General features: G+C 40.4%; 1 protein-coding gene across 4 annotated transcripts; it reads right to left on the minus strand.

The window, feature by feature from the left end:
• Positions 1 to 1688: 1688 nt before the first annotated feature.
• Positions 1689 to 18634, minus strand: mylk4a (myosin light chain kinase family, member 4a). 4 transcript variants are annotated; one of them, XM_056265617.1, is made up of 15 exons: positions 17512 to 18632; positions 16561 to 16677; positions 16305 to 16395; positions 15705 to 16218; positions 13319 to 13581; positions 11483 to 11588; positions 10790 to 10883; positions 10599 to 10708; positions 4438 to 4579; positions 4214 to 4284; positions 3984 to 4112; positions 3531 to 3683; positions 2249 to 2327; positions 2108 to 2162; positions 1910 to 1991 (listed from the first exon to the last, which is right to left on the minus strand). In XM_056265617.1, the coding sequence occupies exons 1-14, from the start codon at positions 18016 to 18018 to the stop codon at positions 2109 to 2111; spliced, it is 2430 nt and encodes an 809-aa protein (XP_056121592.1). In that variant the 5' UTR covers positions 18019 to 18632; the 3' UTR covers positions 1910 to 1991; position 2108. The 4 variants fall into 4 exon arrangements, with proteins under 4 accessions (XP_056121591.1, XP_056121593.1, XP_056121592.1 ...); XM_056265616.1 differs by lacking the exon at positions 2108 to 2162 and having other exon boundaries at positions 1689 to 1991; positions 17512 to 18634; XM_056265619.1 differs by lacking the exon at positions 16561 to 16677 and having other exon boundaries at positions 17512 to 18630.
• Positions 18635 to 20736: the final 2102 nt, after the last annotated feature.

Here is a 20736-nt window from a genome sequence, read left to right on the forward strand (position 1 = left end):
TAATGGAAGAGAACGTGCGGATCTTTGGTAGGTCTTGCTTTTATTTAGAACATTACATATTACATAGTATTACATTGTTACCTTGTTCATGGAGAAATTCTTTGTCTCGTAACTGTAAGTGTTGTAAGAAATTATAGTCTGCTCCGATCCAACTTCCACTCCAATATATATATGTAAATGTTCCTTCACTAAAAGAGCTTATTTATCATAGAGACAATTCATTCCAATCTCGGTAATATGCACAGAGTCACGGTTATCACGCATGGGGGCGACAGCAGGCAATCAAGAACCATCTTGATTACAGGGACTTCAAATAAATGTTATCACCTTAACATTTGACCGTTCTACATTGAAGTGATGTACATTGTGTTTTGCACTTTGGAGTTGTGATGATGATGTCACCTGTTAAGCATGAGAGTTCTGCCAGTCCTGTTCTTCCTATTGTAAGTTAAAAGAATCAGTTGAAGACGAATGGAATACAGTATAAAATGTTTAAGCTGAGATTATTTCGGGGTTCATTTGGACGCCGGTGTGTATCTTGCCACTGCTATGCTGTAATAAACTTCATTTTTGAGATCTTCGACGTCCACATTATTTTTTCTTACAGTGTCAAAAGTGTAAATGAAAGTGTCATTCGATATGTTCATACATTGGGCCTATTACCGAATATATAGACATATTACATATATACATAAAAAGGTAAAATATAAGCATTGGCTTTATAAGTCAAAAACAATAATATTGCCAAAACAAAATAAAGTTAAAAGAAAATAATTTAAATTATTTTTATTCCCTAAGGTGTGATTTGAATAATTTAAACAGCAATCAAAATACAATTTTAATCCAGATTCAAATCCAAAAAAAAGTTCATTGCCTAATTAGAAAAGAGACTTACTGTAGTCTTAACTGAATTGTATATTTGTCTCATATCTCATTTAAAAGACCAGCTGAATAAAGGCAAAGAAAGGTAAGACTTTCCTCTTATTATATATTTTTTTATTCTACGATATTCTTCATTCACGTTTACATGAAAAAGACATTGTTATAAAACAAATTCCCTAAAACTAGACTTGCTTTTAAAATCTATTAAGATCGTTTTCATATTATTTTCAAAATAAATAATGTTCTAAAGTGCATATAATGCAATGATACATACTCAACATTCAAAACATAAAGTGAAAAAACTATATGGATATATTTTAGCTTTAACATAATTTGTCTGTTTTCTGTCAAAATCACAGCTTGCATCCCTTTGCATTCCCATAGAACATGTAAAGCCTAAAACAACAATGTGATAACAATGCTGAGTCAATAATCTCTCATATTCCCTTATAATTCAGGTATATTTCAATTATTATATTAGGCATATTCAAAAATCAGCATACCACTGAGGAAGCTTGAAAACCATGATGTTCCAGAGATGGAGCTTGTTAAAGCATTATTGTGTTTGTTTTTTTTGGAAAGAGGAGGTAAAGTGTGCTGGTCATAGAATGTTTACGTAAACTGCTGAAATTCACAAGATATGAAAACCATAACTAAAAGCTGTGTGCTGTTGAACTTACATTTATAATAGTCAAAAGCTCTGTTGTCATTATATATGCCCTTAATCAAACTTTATGATTTATATCGCTTTATGGTTCAAGTATGGTTTTTTGTGCATATTTCCTATACTGCTTATTTCCTACATATATTCCTATATATATATACATAGGCCTTTGAACTGAACTTCCCAGTGCCCCAAAACAAGTGAACGGGCATATTCAAAAATCAGCATATGAACCTGGAATCTGCCAAATCTAATTCCACCTTCTCTTCATTTCAAATTCTGGGATAGGATCAATTGCATGTGACATATAGTTGTAGTTTAAGAATTTCCATCAGCTAACAACATGTTAATGGGGAACATATAGTGAAATGGTAGTTTATGAAATACATCTGTATATAATATAATGTCCAGTAATCCTCATGGTTCCACAGCAGGCTTGGTCCCTCTAAAAGAGGAAACCGAAAAAAGTGGTCAAATATCATAATGTCGCTTCCGGACACAAAAATAGCATACATTTAACGATATATTCTCTAGACTACGATATATTGACAATGGACTTACATTAACTCTCTGGTGGAGGCAAACAGGAGTTTCTGCGCGAACGGCACATATTTTTCTGTTAAGAAAACCAAGTCAATCTTAGAAGCCCAAAGAAATCCCTTAATTCAACAGAACAATGTGAGAATAAAACGCAGACTGTACCTTCTCATGCAGGCGGAAATGGACGGTTGCATCCGACAGCCATGGGTGCTTCAACGCTTCTGTTGCTCCTATCCTCCAACTACACAAACACACAGAAAGAACATGCATGGACATAAAAGCAAGGGTTTAGGTTCCATTTCATGAACTAATGCCATTATCTTATGAGACAGTCGCTCTAAACTAGCTGAATGCAATCCAAAATGGGTCACAGGTATGTTCTGACATGATCGGAGGGAATAACGATGCATATAATAACGGACATATAATCATGCATAGGTAAGATGAGGTCACATGTAGTGAAATTTCAGGGGGTTTGCATTAGGGCCTAAAAACCTTTTTTTGCTTGTTTTCAAGTTGGCCATGCGAATTCGCCATGCTGACTAACAGAAGAATATTTCCCTAATGTGACTGCACCATTAGGATGGCAAAATAATGCAAAACCAGTTGACTGTCTCTTTAAAGGGGCTATAAGTAGAATTCAGAAACCCTTGTTATTAGCGACACCAGTGGCTATTAAGTGAACTGCAGCCAGCAACTTATTGCTCTCGTGCTCACGTAACGTACAAGAGACTGAATGTGATTCAAGGCCCCGATATACTCACGGCAAAATTATTTTTCATTATTTGCTTAGAAGTAAAAATAAGTTAAAAATACCAGATATAGCCTACTCTTAACGAATATCGAGACGCCGTCCACACTGCTGAGAGCGACGTTTAGATGAATATGTAAATAGTTGTTGCGCTCTTTCCTCTCAATAACAAAGTAATCACAACAAAAACGACAGCGGTGAGAAAACAGCAGTAAAGAAAGCATCTGATCATAGAGATGTTGCACCAGCTCTGCAATTCACCGGCATCATGTCGACAGATGAGGTCATTCAAATTACACTGTTATGATAGTTACTTTATAGATTATAAAGTATATCTGAGACTATAGACTATATAGATCTTGCTATGTGAGACAATAGTTTGAATTAATTAATCCCGTTTCTTTGCATGGCACATTGACATTACTGTACAGAATAGATCTTTTGACGTTATCCGGAACATTGTATAAGCATTCATTTCATATATCAGTGAACGGAAGAGAGTCCCTTTGGATTTTGCCCGTGAAAAAGAGTCCTTCACATAAATCAGTCTACAGAGTTTCATAGACAACCTAGAAAGTCGGGGGAAAGGTCTCGTTTTTTAAGCTTCGTTGCAAGCTGTTCACACATTGCCAATACAGCGATGCAAATTCTTACATATAGCCCCTTTAATACACGTACGACTTTCTTGTATACCTTTTATCTACCACGAGGAGTTTGGAAATGAAATCCTTGGCTTCTGGCGAGACTTCTGAGAATTCATCCTCCTCAAAGTTCCACTGGCAGGCCAAAATGTTATTTAGTGTCTCATTCTCATTGTCCCCAAGGAAGGGTGACAAACCACTGAGCCTATAAAACACAATTTATACACTGAAAAAAAGGTGTAGGATTTTCTTTGAAGCAATTTGCACTTACACACAAAAAATACAGATACATGGAAAATAACACATTGAATTAACCCTGAAGTTTTGTAGTACTTTATTGTAAAATTTTAATTTTTAAACAAAAAAAAAAAATGTATAAACTGAAAATTTTCTAGCTCAATTAAAATGATCACTTTATCAAAACTTCCCCTTCGTTTTATTTTTAAATGATTCACTTAAAAAAATATATTTTTTTAGAGTATACCTGACAGCATATGCAACTTACAGCATGTACGTAATAACGCCCAGACTCCACATGTCCGTGTTGAACGACACAAAATCATAGTTGACCACCTCAGGCGAGAGAAACTCCGGCGTGCCGAAATTCACTCGTAACTTTTCCCTGGGCTGATACCTGAAGAGAATTAATGTTTACCAATTTAAAAGCACACTACATTCTATCCATGATGTTGCACATATTTGTATCAAAGACAACAGTGCCGTGACCATACTTACTTCCTTGCAAGTCCAAAGTCGATGATCTTGACTTTATTAGTTACTCTGCTGATACAAAGAATGTTTTCTGGCTGTCGGCCACAAGAAACAACATGGGTTATAAAGGTTACTGAGGTTATTTGTTTTAAAACTAAGAGGAATGTCAGCTGGTTCCCTCCTGCGAGGGCCATATTTTAAGATTGAAGTGTTTTTATTGTTGCATTGCTTTGGATCTGTGGTTGCACCTTTAGGTCCAGATGGAGGATGTACATTTTGTGCATGTAGCGCAAGCCTTCACAGATCTGCCTGATGAACATCACTGTGTCGAGCTCCATCAACTTGTAGTTCTCGTCAATGATTCTGTCGAAGAGTTCTCCTCCATCAACACTGTTCAGGAGAAGGATCACCATAAAATTAGCTTTCCAATCCTTACTTTTTTTAAACAACAGCCACTGTGGCTAGCGGTTTTCCAAAGTTACTAGCCACTCAGCATTTTCACTGGCCATCGATACCATGGGGAAAAACTATCTATCCCAAATAGATATTTTTAACCCTTTCACACGCAAGTTTAAAATATTCTAACTGACCCCCCAGCGTGAGTTTTTCAAGGCGACCGTTATTTAGAACTTGTCACTTTAATGTTTCCATGGTGACGCGTCATTGCTTGTCACGTGACACAGCGCAACCACAACACAGCGCTGAATGAATGATGATCTGCTTTTATGTGATTTTTCCTTTTTTATTAAAAATATTCACAAATGTATTAGCTATAGCATGAAACACTGATATTCCGATTGTCAAATATGTGCAAGTGGATGGGTTTTGTTGTTTAAACATCTTTATAACGGTCGCGTTAGTTGAGCAGTATGCACAATGGGCGGCGCCATTTTAGCAGTGGTGTAGTCTACGTGATACGCAGGTATACGCCGTATACCCACTAGAAAATGTCAAGGATTTCCGTATACCCATTAGGAAACGTCAAGGATTTCCGCATACCCACTTAAAAAAGCGTGAGGATTCGTAACAACATTGTTTTGTGACAGAACTTTCATTCATAAATTCACCCCGCCGTCTGTGTTTGTGCAGCGACACGGATCGAATCGCGGAATCCAGTCACAAATGTAATTAGCTGCAAAGCGGAATGTCACGCAATTTGGCCATTTTTGAATGAATAAATCAAAAGTAGGGATGTACAATGAATCAAATCTCGATATGTACTAGTGTGTATGAATATCAAAGCTCAAAAAGACTGCTATTGAAATAAACTCTGCATGTCTGTGACTGTGTCTCTCTGTGAATGAGCGCTGAATGTGTGCTCTACGCACACTAAAGCGCAAGTGACACTCGTGGTGTTTTTAGCGTCTATGAGGAGGACATGCACACATTTGAACTTCATCGCAGAGCTTTTATGAGAGTCACTGCACAAGAATTTTAACATTTCATTTGATAAAACTATCGTCATTCATTCGTATCATATACACTCACAAACTTCAAAGTATTTGATGACAACCTGTCAAAATAAAAGTTTTGTATAACTTAAAGAAAATATAACAGAAATATATCACTATTGCACAGTAGAGCATAATTCAAGTAGGCCTAATAATAATAATAATAATAGTTTATTAAAACACATTGAAACTCAAATGTCTTTATGACAACCCACCAAAATAAAAGAAAGAAAGTAACTCGAAGAAATTACGAAAGAAATTGCATAGTAAGATGTACTTTTTAAAATAATAATAATCAAATCTATTTAAACAGTATTTTAAAGGAATATCAGAAAGTTTTTATACATGTTTTAATTTAAACAGTGAATTTTTTTTCTTCAACACCATTTTAAAAAGTAAAATTGTATTTGTGCTTATAATGTAAAGACATTTGAGTTGTCATGATTCTGCCATCATGTTATTGATTATTCTTAGTCTTGTGGCAGGATCATGACAGAACCAATGTTTTGTGTACAAGCGCATGGCCAATTGTTTGGCCATGTGCTTGTGTTGTCTCGTCTTGTAACCCCGCCCCCTTGTTATCCGTGTTTAGTCATGATTGCCTTGTCAGCGTCACCTGTTCCCCTCGTTAGTTTCTTGGTATTTAATCCCCTTGTGTTTGCTGTCTTGTGTCGGTTCATTGCCTAACGTATGCTGAATGTTGTCGAATCTGTCTATGTTGCTATACCTTGCCATTTCTTACCCGTGAGTACTTAGTGTAGAGTCTTGTCTTTGTGTACGTTTATTTGAAGTATTGTCAGTTTATTGTACAGTCATTGTCTAGTCTAGTCTGCCATCCATTCCTTGTCCTAGTCGTGTTTTGCCCCCTCGTGGGTTTTGTTTTCCTGTTTTGTTCCAATAAACCCCCTGTTCGTTGCACTCTGTCTGTTTTGGGTTCATCTCCTTTCGTCCACATAACAGAATGAACCGACCATAACTAGATAACAGAAGAACGGGCCAAGAGAATGTCAGGACGTTCGTTTGAGGGAACCCGTCTGGTCAGATTTCGTGGGACCCGTGGAGGCCGCAGTAGAGGCGGTGGTCGTGAGGAGTCATCGTCTTCACCTTCTGCTCGACTGCCGGTTATCCCTGAGGGTCTCCGGATAGGGGTCGCGATGTTTGGAAGCCCGGTTGACTCTTCCATGACTCCTAGAGCTCCGTCCACCCCTTTTGATCTCCGTGGTAAACGAGGGAGACGGGTTTCTTGGGATTCCCCCTCGGAGTCATCGTCATCTGAGCTCACCCAACCAGAAGTGGTCTTCCCTGTTCCCGTTTCGTCTTCCGTTGAGCCCGGCCAGCCGGTCGTGAGCCCTGCTGTGACCATTGTCCCGCGGCCAAAGAAGAAGAGGAGAAAGAAGGGAGCTTCCTGTTCCCTATCGCCGTCTTCTCCTGAGTCTGCTGCCGCGAGTGCTGTTAATGAAGCTGCAACAGTATGTGCTGTTCCTGTATCTGCAGCCGCCACCGCTGTTCCGGAAGCTGCAGCTCTAGGCGCTGTTCCAAAGTCTGCAGCTGTGACCACTGTTTCTGAGGTGGCATCTGTGAGCGCTTGTCCTGTATCTGCTGCTGGAAGCGTGATTCCTGAGCCCGCGGTTGAGAGGGCGAGGTCTGATCCAGTGAAGCCAGCGTCTGAACAGCCCAAGCCTCCAGTGAAGCCTGCCGGCGAACAGCCCAAGCCTCCAGTGAAGCCGGCGTCCGAATCGCCCAAGCCTCCAGTGAAGCATGCCGTGAGAGCCGCGGCCGATCGAGCGGCTGATGCAGTTTTACAGTCTGTTTCATCTCAACATGAAATGCCTGTCATCATAGCTGCCAGGACCCTGTCTGAGTATTTGTCGTGTCTAGCCAAGATCCTCGAAGTCCCTGTCCGTCCTGTCTCGCCCTCAGACCCTGCACCTGCCACAGAGAGCGCTGCACCCGAGCCTGCCGCCGAGAGCGCTGCACCCGAGCCTGCCGCCGAGAGCGCTGCACCCGAGCCTGCCGCCGAGAGCGCTGCACCCGAGCCTGCCGCCGAGTGCGCTGCACCCGAGCCTGCCGCCGAGAGCGCTGCACCCGAGCCTGCCGCTGAGGGTACAGTTTCAGAGCCCATGGCGGTCACTGAATCAGAGTTCTGGAGCGTTGATTCTGGGTCTACCTCTGGGAGCTCTGTTCCTGTTCCCACCCCCCTACCACCTGTTAATCCCCTTGTCTCTGTTCCACTACCTGCTGCTGCAGTCCCCGCTGTCTCCGGTCATCCGTTCGTTTCCCCTGTCTCCTCTGTCACGTCTCATCCCCGGACTGTTTCCCCGTTCGTCCCTGTCGCCATTTGTTCCCGTACTGTTCCCCCTGTCGCCACTGGTCCCCGGACTGTTCCCCTTGTCACCACTAAACCCCGGAGTGTTTCGCCCAAGTCCCATCCTCGTTTGTCTTCCTCCAAGCCTGCCCGGATTCCTCGTTCTTTGCCATTACCCCATGGACCTAAGAACCCCAGCACACCCATCCTCCCTGGACCACCCCCCATGAACTCTGTTATTCCTCCACCTCCCCTGCCTTGCTTGATGTTTTTATTGTTCCATCCCAACCCTGTTATTGTTTATTCATGTATGCCGTTATTAGTGTTTTCTATGTTTTGTTGGTTTTTGTCTATGTCTCGTTCCGTCTTGTCCTGTGCTTAGTGTCTCTTTGAGGAGCGTCTGGTAGCCGCTCCTTAAAGGGGGGGTTCTGTCATGATTCTGCCATCATGTTATTGATTATTCTTAGTCTTGTGGCAGGATCATGACAGAACCAATGTTTTGTGTACAAGCGCATGGCCAATTGTTTGGCCATGTGCTTGTGTTGTCTCGTCTTGTAACCCCGCCCCCTTGTTATCCGTGTTTAGTCATGATTGCCTTGTCAGCGTCACCTGTTCCCCTCGTTAGTTTCTTGGTATTTAATCCCCTTGTGTTTGCTGTCTTGTGTCGGTTCATTGCCTAACGTATGCTGAATGTTGTCGAATCTGTCTATGTTGCTATACCTTGCCATTTCTTACCCGTGAGTACTTAGTGTAGAGTCTTGTCTTTGTGTACGTTTATTTGAAGTATTGTCAGTTTATTGTACAGTCATTGTCTAGTCTAGTCTGCCATCCCCATGCGCTTGTACACAAAACATTGGTTCTGTCATGATCCTGCCACAAGACTAAGAATAATCAATAACATGATGGCAGAATCATGACATGAGTTTCTGAGTGTTTTAATAAACTATTATTATTATTATAATGTAAAAAAAAAATTGGGTTGGGGGATATTATCACAGTATACTCACTACAAAAAACTAGACTACACCACTGCATTTTAGTTTGTTTTACAGTTCAGAGAATCGGATCTGTTGGATTTACAACACGTCAATTCCTCCACTTCTCACGAAATACATGAAAGTAAGTGGCTGTTGAACTGGGAGGAGAATAGGGTCAAATGTAAAGCTACTTACACAATGTGTATCTGATATGAATAAAACGTGTCGTCTTATTATAATGGAAAGGATTATTATTGCCGCTTCCATAGACATCAGTGTGTATTTTACAATCTCAAAATCATTGTTTTGCTAGTACTTATGTGTATTTAAATGACTGAAACCTAAAATAAACATTATGTGGTTGAAAACACTCAATAGTTGTGATATATGACAGCACTGAGTGCGTCTGTCTCTGTCTCAGCGCCAGCCAACGCGCGAAAGCACGTTTGAATTTAGCAGTTGATCACGTGATGCACTGACCGTTCTAATCACACCGGTGTGATCGTACGCTCCAGGGACCAGCCAAGACTGAACACACCGGTGTGATCGTACGCGTGAAAGGGTTAATATGATCTCAACAGGTATATTAGGCTGTTTATGATTTACAGTTATTATTGTCATTACTTCAATTTAGTACTGAGGAACGGCTTTATGTGCTGCACTTTGGGTGTGAGCGCAAAATCTGCGGGAATGTGTAAAATTATGCGCAATACGAGCAATCCCACACTTCATTGCACTTAGTTTATTATTTCAGATGCTTTTTTAAAAGACCACAATTGAAAAATGTATATATTATATATACAATTCAACCTGCCAAGGTGGCTAGTAGGAGTGACTGATGAAATCCATCAGCATTTGGTGAGTTGGTGGTTGTTAATGTCATGCCATATGACAGTACATTACATTAAATAGTGATTAAAGCTATAAATAACACAAATGAAAGCGGATGAAGGCGAAGCTTCAAGATAAGTAGCATCTCTACAACACTTGGAAAGACTATATATGTTTAATAACCCACAGCTTATCAAAATCATATTACAGCCTAGCAAAGGTTGATAATATCTAAAGTTGATAATATCTTTCGATTGACAAGCTGCATTTACGCCAGTGAAAATCCCACCAAACCCACTGCATTTTGTTTCAATTGCATGTAATAAGAACCAGCCATTAAAGGAGAACGCCGATCCAAGTGCGCTGGTGAGATGTGAACGAGCTATAAGTTGTGATAAGGTGAGCGCGAACAGCAGGCTTGGATCGGCGTTCGTAGATCGACTGGTAGAGACTGTTTTTCAAAGATGGCTTCTGCCTCTATACGCGAAGTTGACTGTATGTATAAAATATCTTCTTATTAAACTGTCTGGACACTGACAAAGTTCTCAATGCTTCGGTTTGAAGGTAGGGACCCTCATTATGCTACCGTGTTAGTGTGGGGCTATTTTCAGCCTTGTTAGTGGTATTAACAAGCGATTTTTATTTGTCATTACTCTATGCCCTATATACTAGCGTTATACTAGCTTTATAGGCTAAACTGTTTTTAGAGATAAAACTATTTACATTCGATAATCATGAAAACAAATCTCAGATAACGGTTGACTAGGTAACAATGTGTAATTAGACCAAAGGTTCATTTTGCGCCGGAGTTCTCCTTTAAGAATGCACCAATAAAAAGTACCTACTATTCAAGTACAAGGATAATGTCGTTCCTGGACTCATAGGCTGCGTAAAGCTGGATCAGGTTGGCATGGTCGAGCTGGTTCATAACCTGAATCTCATTCTTCACCACATCCTATCAGATAAAGCACATGAAGCTATTATTTTACAACTGAGCTCTATGTGGAAAAAAAAAATGCTGGTTGGTTCTTTGTACCTTTTCTTTTTGACTCTTAGCTTTGATTATCTTGGCAGCCAAAGTAAGTCCAGAGGAATTTTCCATGCATCTATGCACCTGACCGAATCGACCTCTGGAAGGAGATAAAAGCAGTAATCAATGACAATTAAGACAACAAGAAGAATCCAAATTTTGAGAATCACATTTATCTATAAAGAAACAGTGAAATTGACATTAGTTCTGAGAAAAGAGATCTTGCAGCATGTGAGCGCAGATATAGACATCTGCAATGACATTCCCACATGTGTAAGTGTGGCTTAAGTGTCCAAATACTTTTTTGAGCCACTGTATATTCAAAACGACATTTTAAAAGACTTAGAGGTGCAGACCAGTAAAGACTTCAGGGACACTTTTGTAATGCAGAGGGTGTCATATTTTTCAGATACTATTCCATTAACAACAAGAAGAACATTCCCTTTGAAGAGATGGATTAACACCTAGTGATTAGTTTCCAGCTGGCGTGGAGGTACAATTTCACATACCCTGAATTCGCTATGTAAAAATAACTGGCTTGACTCTGAAGTTATGAATCGGGTGAGTGGAGACTGACTGCAATGTTACGCAATTAGCCTTTGAGGGGTTTAGCAGACTACACTGCCTGAATTTACACTGTCTCTAAAACATTCTGTTCTGAGAAATTGGTTCCAATTTCAAGAAAATACTTCTACAGACCCTCCGAGAACCTCCTGTCGGTTGATAGTGTAGAAATTGTTAATCTGGTTGGGTTTGGCAGACACAACACGGTGTTTGAAGGGTGCTGGTGGAGGTGCGGTGCAATCTGCAGGACAGTAGAAGATGGAGAACAATGAATAGAAATGTCTGGAAAAGCATGAAGCTTAAACAGTTGACATGCCGACCAGTTACATATGTTATGTTTTTGAAAGCTGCTCCCCAACATGAGATGCTTAACTAGTTTTCAAGACTTTCTTGGTCAAACAGCGATACCTGATAATGTGGCCATTATTTGCGATTATTGGAGATTGACAGAAATTTTAGGACCACTTTGTGATATTTTGAATGGCATCAGCCATTGAAAAAGCCATATCGGTCGACCACAGATAGCTAGCTAGCATAAATCAGCCTTAACCAGCATGGAACCAACAGGAAACTGTTTGAATATTAGTATTTTCGGAAGAGATCTCACAATGATGTCTTAAGGCTGGTTTACACTATGATTTTGTACATTTGCATGAGACACATTAATCCTTAAAGAATCCTCGGACCCTAAGCCAAAATCTGAAGTCTCTGATTGCTAGTTTGACATGTTAGCCATCGTTGCGACATGGGGGGAATCATCTGACAAGCAACAGTTGTTAAGGACTATTATAAATCGTACAGTTTGCACCAGGCTTTAGATAATCAAAATATGTTATGACCTTGGGCCCTATTTTAACGATCTGAAACGCAAGTGTCAAAGCGCAAAGCGCAAGTAACTTTGTGGGCGGATCCCGGCGCTGTTGCTATTTTCCCGGCGGGATAAATGCCTCTTGCGCCTGGCGCAAATCTAAAAGGGGTTGGTCTGAAGTAGCTTCATTATTCATAGGTGTGGTTTGGGCGTAACGTGAAATAAACCAATCAGAGCGTCATCTCACATTCCCTTTAAGAGCAGGCGCGCTTGTTCTAAAGCGGATTCCTATTATAACGGCGGATTTGCCAGGCGCGCACCAGGAGCGGTTCACAGCCGAGGAGAGCAACGTTCTCGTCAGGGCCGTAAAACACAGAGAAGTGACATTGGGGATGGAGAAACCCACCCAAATTAACTTCTGTTAAACAAGCATATGATAATTTGGGTAAATGTGTAAGCTACATGTATGCTTTTATAATAAATTGTCTATCTATCTATCTATCTATCTATCTATCTATCTATCTATCTATCGTAATAATGTATGATTTGCAAAAATGAAAACTGCTGCTTAGATGAGAGAATCAAAGTGTATGCGCGTTGTGCACACGCTACATTGATTATGGCCAAGCATGCGCCCTTAAAATAGCATAATGAACAACGCGCCACTGACTTTAGACTAGGTTTTTTCTGGTCAGTGGCGCATTTGTTTTATAGAACAGCAAAATAGCATGAGGGAAAGTTTGCGCCGGAACACGCCTCCTCTTTGCGCTGAACCGCCCCGGGGAGCGCAAGTGTATTTCTTAGTTAACCGACGTGTGTCTGTGGAGGGAAAAGTCCGTTTTGCGCGGGTGCAAAATAGGAATGATACATGCGTCAGTGTACAAAGTCATTTGCGCCGAGTGCAAGATAGGGCCCCTTGTGTTTATATTATCAACTCCATACTGTTAATTGCAGGTCAATTTTAACGTTACTTTTTTTTTTCCGGTTTTAGTTCATGATAATGAACCCTGGTAATTGTTGTAGCAAACTGGTTAATAGGACAGGAATGGTGGATTATGTGATTATAAGATATATATTCCATTATTTTTGGTGGATTATGTGACTGTAAGATATATATTCCATTATTTTTTCTCAATTATGCAATGAACCACTGAGAATCTTACCGATGAAGAAGTGATCGTCATCTTCATCCTCATCCTCATAGCTCTCTTTCTTTAGTTTGCTGAAATCCAACTTAATTTCCACACCATCAGCTTTGAAAACACCATGGAGATCCTCGGGTTCCTGTGGCTTCTGTGGCTCTTGCTCACCCTGGTCTTGACCCTCATCAACCCTGCTCTTCTTGTGGTCCTCCAAACCTATATCTTCTTCTGTTACGCGTCGTTTGCTGCTGGTCGTCACCTCGTCCACCTGCTCAGACTCATTGCTGAAACAACAGAATCAGAAAGGAGGGTGAAGACATCCGATCTCATTCACGCTCTCATTCTTTATATATATATTTAGTCACCCACATTTTACCAATGAAAACCATTTAAAAGAGGTTGTGACTACACCCCGTAACTCCATTGGGTACTCAAACTGTCAGTCAATCCTCTTAACTCCACCAGCCTCAATTGTGAGTGAAGTGGCACACGCAGTTTGAACCGTCTCTGCTTGTTTGCAATGCAAGGGTAAATAAAGAACTGATGTATGAGTAAGGACAGCATTTACTTTATTTAAGAAACACTATGTCTATAAAGGCTATTGTTTTTTGTATATTTAAAGAGCAGAGAAGAGTCTTCAGCCCTATTCGGACAGGATTAGTTTTACAAGGGTAGATGAAGTAATGTAATTTTTACCACAGGGAGTTTTTAATATTAATGGCCAATTCGCATGGGATAAGAAATCTCAGTAGAACTAGCAGAAGTGGGAGGGGTAATTCGATTTAAGCACCGCCGTCACCTCCATGTCGTCATGTGCGTATTATGTTGCTTCATGATATCACGTGCGCAAACACAATCTATATATATAACCTATATATAACAGTTAGGTCCGGTCGAATGATTTATTAATCAAATTAATTAAATTCTGATTGGATTCTCTTGGTTAAAGGCACTTACCTAAAGCTAAAAGAAATTTTGTGCCTCTAACAAGTGCTTTCGACCTTTTGATCTGAATGGTATGCGGAAAGCCAAAGACTTGTCCCACCCCCTGGAACGCAACTGAATGCTTTTTCATGCGCCTCCATACTTGAAAAAACCACGGGAAACTACTTTTAAAAAGGAAACAACTGAATATTTACAGCGGGTCTATTCGCACAGGATTAGTATTACCTGGGGGAATTTTTCCGGACCTTTTTACAGAAGGTAAAAGTCGCTGTAATCTTTACTGGCATTGGACTAAAATCACTAAGAAGCTCTGGTAATAATTACTTTACCCAACCTCTCCATGTTAAACTAAACCCGTCCGAATAGGGCTTTAGTCTGGCATTTGCCGTCTTGTTGAAGCAAATATACTGATCCCTGTCATTCGCTGGTAAAAATCCTTGTAACTACGTATAAGCTCGATTTTCATAATATGTTATTATAATGACACATACAAGTGTCTGACCATATAAGCAACAATACCAACTTTGACGATACGTTGTTTAATTATATAAAAAATACGAGGTTTCAGCCTGACTTAGTGACTCAGCCTAAATTAGTTGTTTTATCATCACCAACGTCATAGCTAATTATTTGACCTTATTGTGTTCCTACCGGACTTAAGCTCAAGTTTCACCTTAATTGTGAGTACTATTAATATTATATCCAGTTTTAATATGCCATTTAAAGCAATGCATGTCTGTGCAATTTAGTTATAAAAAAGTTGGGAAACTGCTTTAGAATGCAGTAGGATTGAGGTTTGTAATTATTTGAATTATTGGATTAGCCAAACATGTTACTTAGGCCCCGTTTACACGAGAACGATTCCGGGTAAAAACGTAAAAATATTTTATCGGATGTGCCTTTCGTTTACACGGCAACGGCGTTTTGGGGGATTAAAAACGCAAAAAAGTGAAACCACCCTCCAGAGTGGAAATCTTAAAAACGCTCCACCGTCGCGTTCCCGTCTAAACGGTAAAAACGCAAATCTGCTCACAGTGGCTCTCGTCGCGTACGCGTTTACGTCACATGCATGCGCCAGTACAGGAAAATAACAACCAACATGTCAGATTATTTCCATACGTCGGACCTTCAAGTTGCCCTAGCAGCTCTGAAAAACATACAAGAGTCTTTTCAGCAGTTGTACAAAATATTGGTGTTGGTGTGTGGCAGTGCTTCACATTGCCACCTAGCCGCCTGGAGTGCATACTACATCGAATTTCACACACTTTTGCGTCACCATATGCACGCGGATTTCCCAACCATAACGCTCGTCTAAACGCAGAATAAAAAGTGATAACGCAACGCCACTTTTGCATTTTCTCTTCAGATCGTTTCCGTGTAAACATAGCCTTAGACGGGAGTTTCCACATACGTTTGGTCATGTGGTGTATGACATGGAAACCCCACCAGATTCACAGCTCACCTTTGGGCTGAGTTCTCAGTTGGTGTAGGCGGATCGGTTGGTGTAGGTGGATCAGTTGGTGTAGGTGGCTCTGTGTCAGTAATGTCAGGCTCTGTGTCAGTAATGTCAGGTTCTGAAGGAACCTCAGTAGACGTCTGGTCCCCCGTACCCTCTTCCTCCTGATCTTTGAGTATGTCAGTGGCCTTTACGGGCATCTCCTTAGTCTCTTCTTCTGCTAATTGTTGTGTTTCAACTTGGATCTCCTCTATCTTTGGCTCTTTGTCTTTTATCTCATCATCTTTCAGCTCCGGAGTGACCTCCTTCTCTTCTTCTGAGTTATTCTTTTGTTCAGGTTCAAGCATCTTGGCTTCTTCCAGGATAAGTTCTTGCGGAATGGGAGTATTTGAGCCATCCTCAGATTTCTGCACGTAATGTTCCTGATGTCGGGATGCTTGAGAGCGATCTATATTCTCTTGATTTAGTTTCTGAACCTCTTCAAGCAACAGTGTCTGTTTCCTCAAAGAGATTGTATCAACTGCAATATGAACATAATAAAGAAAAAGAGAAAATTGAGTTAAATGTGTCAGACTTTATTTGCATTTTGTTTTGTGCTGTATTTACCAGTTGAATCAGGTGGTTTCTTCTTCTTCTGTGCTTTGAGGCCTTTGAAGCTCAGATGAAACTTCCCATCTTTACCTTTGTGATCTTTTTGCTTTGGAGCAAAATGAAAACATTGCAAAGAAATAAGATGAGAAAATAAGTTTAAAGTGCAAAAGTATTTGTTTTTCTCGTCAACAAAATGATAATGTGTACCGAATGTATGCAATTCTTCAGGGTCGCTAATAATTTGTGTAAAATGCATGGTTCATAAACCTACAAAGTTAGTACATTTGAAGCAAATATTTTGATCCAAGATGCTTGAGGTTGTAAGTAGACTCAGGATGTTGGGGGCCGATTTCAGTGTCCCTTTAGAGCCTTTAGTAGAGGTAGTTTTCTGTCATAGACACAATATAAGTGGGATGGGTGGTTAGGAAGTACAGTTAGTCTGGGATAGCCAAATGTTACATGAAAATAAACTCTTGGCTTCTCTTTGTGCAATGATGCAGGAAGCAACTATACAACTATGAATACAATAAAACAGTAGTAAATGAATAATAAAATGAATTTATGAAACAATCAATAAATATATTTTTCAAAATAATTACAAATGTGACAATTATGCACAACATGTCACTTATACAATAGTTTTTCTAAAAGTGTTAGGGCATAAAAGTGCGGGTTTCATTTGACTGTCATATGAAATACCAATAAGGAAGGCATGGCATGGTTCCCCTAATGTGGCACCATCAGTTGAAGCATTTCCCTTACATAGCTTGGCTGATGAAATGTGGGCTATCTACAATAGCTGTATATATAATACCAACAGTATGGGGTGGGGTTTTATCTAGTTGAAACTATACCCCAACACACAAATCCAGCTGACTTTATCTATTTCCTTTTTCTAGGTAATATTCTCCTTTCCAACAATCCACACCATGAAGGCCAAATGAGTCATGTGCTTCAAAGTTAATATAACTTCAGTGACTGGTGTAATGACCATGCGAGTGTCTACATTTTAAAGACCTTTCAAAATGGCACCATATCTTCTGTCTACTTGAGAAAGCTTCTATGTAATGAATGGAAATGTTTAAATCACGACATAGCTTATTTTACTATATTGATGATGATGAAATGTTATTCATGAAATGCCACTATTTCACCTCTTTGTACTGTTTATACTCAGACAATCTAGTATCGTCCAATCTTCCATACTTGAGATTTAACTCACCTTGGTAAGGAGAGGCTCACTGTTATCTGACGCTTGGCATTTGGCGATTAGTTTGATTTTACTATCCTTGGACCTGAGGGCCATTTTGCTTTTTCGAGAAGCTGGCCCTTTGAACATAATATCCATGATTTTGGAAGTTTTCACTGTTTCTCCAATAAAGCTGACAACCTGCTGAATGCTCGTCACCAGTCTCTCCATTCCCTCCAGCTTTTGGGTTTGCTGTTCTGAGCGTTGATTTACTGCCAACATGATGCTGTTCATTTCTTGGCACATTTCCTTCATCTCATTGGCTGGTCCTGTACGGATAACTGGAGAAAAATGGATCTCCTCCTTTTCCACTTTTAGAGTTTCTACATCTTTCTCAATTCCATCAATGTCCTGAGACATGCCTTCGAGTCGGCTAAGCACTTTTTCCTGGATGCTTATGAGCCTGTCCATTTTGCTACTCAAGGACTCAATCCTGACCTGAAGCAGGTCAATACCTGTGCTAGAGTCAGCAGAACTCATGGTAGTACTTAAAACCAGCTCAACTAAAACCAGCAAAACTTCTGGAAAACCTAACAGAGATTCACCTGCAGAAGATGAAGCCAGCTCAATCAGGGTATTCAAAAAGACGTCAATAATCCAACAATGAGCCAAGCAGAAAACTCAGACGACATCAAAGCTGAACAAAAACAAGACATTTTAAATCCCCCAATAACATCTTGATCCGTCCATCTCTTCCTCTCCATTGAACACTCTATGTACCTCTACAAAGGGGAGGTCATATTAAGAATGGAATGAGCCGGTCTCAGTAAATGTAACTGGTATGGGGTTTTACGTCAGCAGCTCCCTGGGAGGGGCTATGTTTGGCTCAGGAATTGCTGTGTGATATCTTAGAAGCTTTGAGTGCTAAAGCCATGGCAGATGCCTCCCTGCCAGGTGTCAAAGGGGCCCCGGAGACACTCAGTTTCCAGAAAGGGCTGCTCAGAAAATGAATGGAAAGAAACTTGAGTACTGACTTCTCTTTCACCTTGAGAGGTTCGATCAGAGACGTCATGTTATTTAAGATTTCATGTTGATGGAACTTCCCAGAAATTCCAAAGTCTCGTATTCTGCAGGAATGAAGCCAGGAGTCGGGAAAGCCAAGAGCACATGAAGATGTAAAATTTATTTAAATAATACGGAGCCCCCTAAAGGGGGCATGGTGATAGAAAAAATAAGTAAAAAATATTTTTATTGAATAAGATCATGTATCCTCTTATGTACAGAAAAACTGGTAAATGGTATCACACTACTATTGGAAAAGAAGAGTATGTGAAAGACTTTTAACCCTCTCTCGATTGAAACTAGAGCTAGTGCCAGTGTTCTGACCGATTCACCCTCTCCCAAGGGTGCCAGGTCTGTGCAACAAAACTAGGCCAAATGCCAATCAAAATTAGCCCAATGCGATTTTCTCCATCGGTGGGTTGGTCGGAGCCCCGAATTTGTACGTTCAGGGGGTTTGGGGCGGAACCCCCCCCCCCCCCCCCCCCCCCAAAAAAACAGTAAAGCTTACTCATCCACAGTTAAGACAGTTACAGATCAATTTTAAGAGATTGAAATACGAAGCCCCCCTCCACCCTCTCAAACTCTGCCCCATAATACAGTTCACTTGACCTAGTTATAGTGTAGTAGTCCCCTGTGCATTTCAAATCGGTGTTCCTTTTTTATATTTCTTACATGCCAATTCTAACCGGACTAAAATGTCTCTTCCCAGAATAGCATTAGAACATTCAGAGGTGCCGTCCCAACCATAGTCACCTTTTCAAAGTCACAGGCATCATTTGACCCAATAACTCGCAACTCGCAAAATTGTATGTTTAAACCAGGGCTGGGCGAGTCTCAAGAGAAAAAGACTTCTGTTGTCTATTTTCATAATGTACTGGCAGTGGAGATCTGACACTTGACAGTGCTGTGAACAACGGGTTCAAAGTGAGACCAGGGTGTGCATCACCTGTCCTTGGACACTAACAGTTGACAAAGTAGAAATGTAGACGGCAGTCACTCCATGTTGTCTAAGACAAAATAGATACTGTGTGACAATGCAGCACGAATGTGTTCAAGGACAACTCAAGGAATTAAATTGCAATCAATCGACACCTGCTTTATATAAATGATTAGTTTAATGCACCCTTGTATAGGAACCTGGAAACATTGTTAGGGCAAACTAACATATTAGAACTAGAAGGCTTCCATCTTTAAATGAAAGACTGTCACAAAACATTATCACCTTCTCATTGAATCATACGAAAGACAAACATGGCAAGGTAAAAGTCACCCACAGTTTTCAAAAATATTTATTGACATACATGATTGTTAATGGCATATGATTTAGCAATGGTTACAGAAATAAAATCTAAATGTTGGTGCTGTCAGGGTTAGCAATGTGCGTACTATGCGTACAGGCAAGGACGCCACAGTTCCAGTGTGAGTTTGATTGAAAGCAAATTTTGATATGTGCAGCCCATCAGCATATCCAAGAAAAACACATCAGCTTTCTTAGCCAGAGTATAAATTTGGACAGTCGGAGTCAGAGTAACACAAAACGGCAGAGGCCAGTACCATTTCAAGACAACAAAACCGTAAGACTGATGAGTAACCAGGAGCTAGCACAAGAACTCTCTTGAGTTTATATTACTAGCAGTTTACAATGAAACTTGATAGATAGGAGGTAATACAGCCATACTGAGAATGAAGCCAAGTCTTACTGTGCTGTGCTGCGGTGAGCAAGTGACAAACACGGCTGCGCTGCTAGTTATGGCAGCGTGGAGAAAAAAAAAGCTTCACAGCTGCCCAAGATGACATAAAGTGCATTCAGGCCATTCATTTACTGATATGAAAGCTAAATAACACATGTTGTGCAGTAATGAATACGTAGCTACAGAGATTGAGGCATACTGTGTCACCTGTTGGACAGGGTGATACAAATGTTTTGAAGCTTGCACTAGGGCTGAAATTCCCACACAGGTCCAAGCACGAATTGTTCTTTTGGCAAGATGAAAAGTTTAAGTTGGGTAAACGGATACACACAAGAGGGCTATTGCTACAGGACGATGGAAGCACATGAAGACCCTGTGCTAGAATTTTTTTCGTATGTCACCCATCAGACAACATCAATGTTAAAGTTTTTTTTGAAAACCTGATAAAGATGACCATTCCTATTAATGTTTTAACCATTAACATTACTGTACAGTTTATGCACTA

This window comes from Rhinichthys klamathensis, unplaced genomic scaffold (genome assembly GCF_029890125.1).
Source record: "Rhinichthys klamathensis goyatoka isolate OS25496 unplaced genomic scaffold, OSU_Roscu_1.1 h1tg000011l_1, whole genome shotgun sequence".
Taxonomy (NCBI): Eukaryota; Metazoa; Chordata; class Actinopteri; order Cypriniformes; family Leuciscidae; genus Rhinichthys; species Rhinichthys klamathensis.

What these genes read in the sequence shown, in the direction of transcription:
- mylk4a (XM_056265616.1), bottom strand. Translation starts at nt 18,018, where the DNA reads ATGAGTTCTGCTGACTCTAGCACAGGTATTGACCTGCTTCAGGTCAGG. An exon ending in TGACGATCACTTCTTCATCG is followed by an intron (nt 11,589 to 13,318) that starts GTAAGATTCTCA and finishes ACTGTCCTGCAG; the next exon opens with ATTGCACCGCACCTCCACCA. An exon ending in TCCTCCATCTGGACCTAAAG is followed by an intron (nt 4,285 to 4,437) that starts GTGCAACCACAG and finishes TGTGGCCGACAG; the next exon opens with CCAGAAAACATTCTTTGTAT.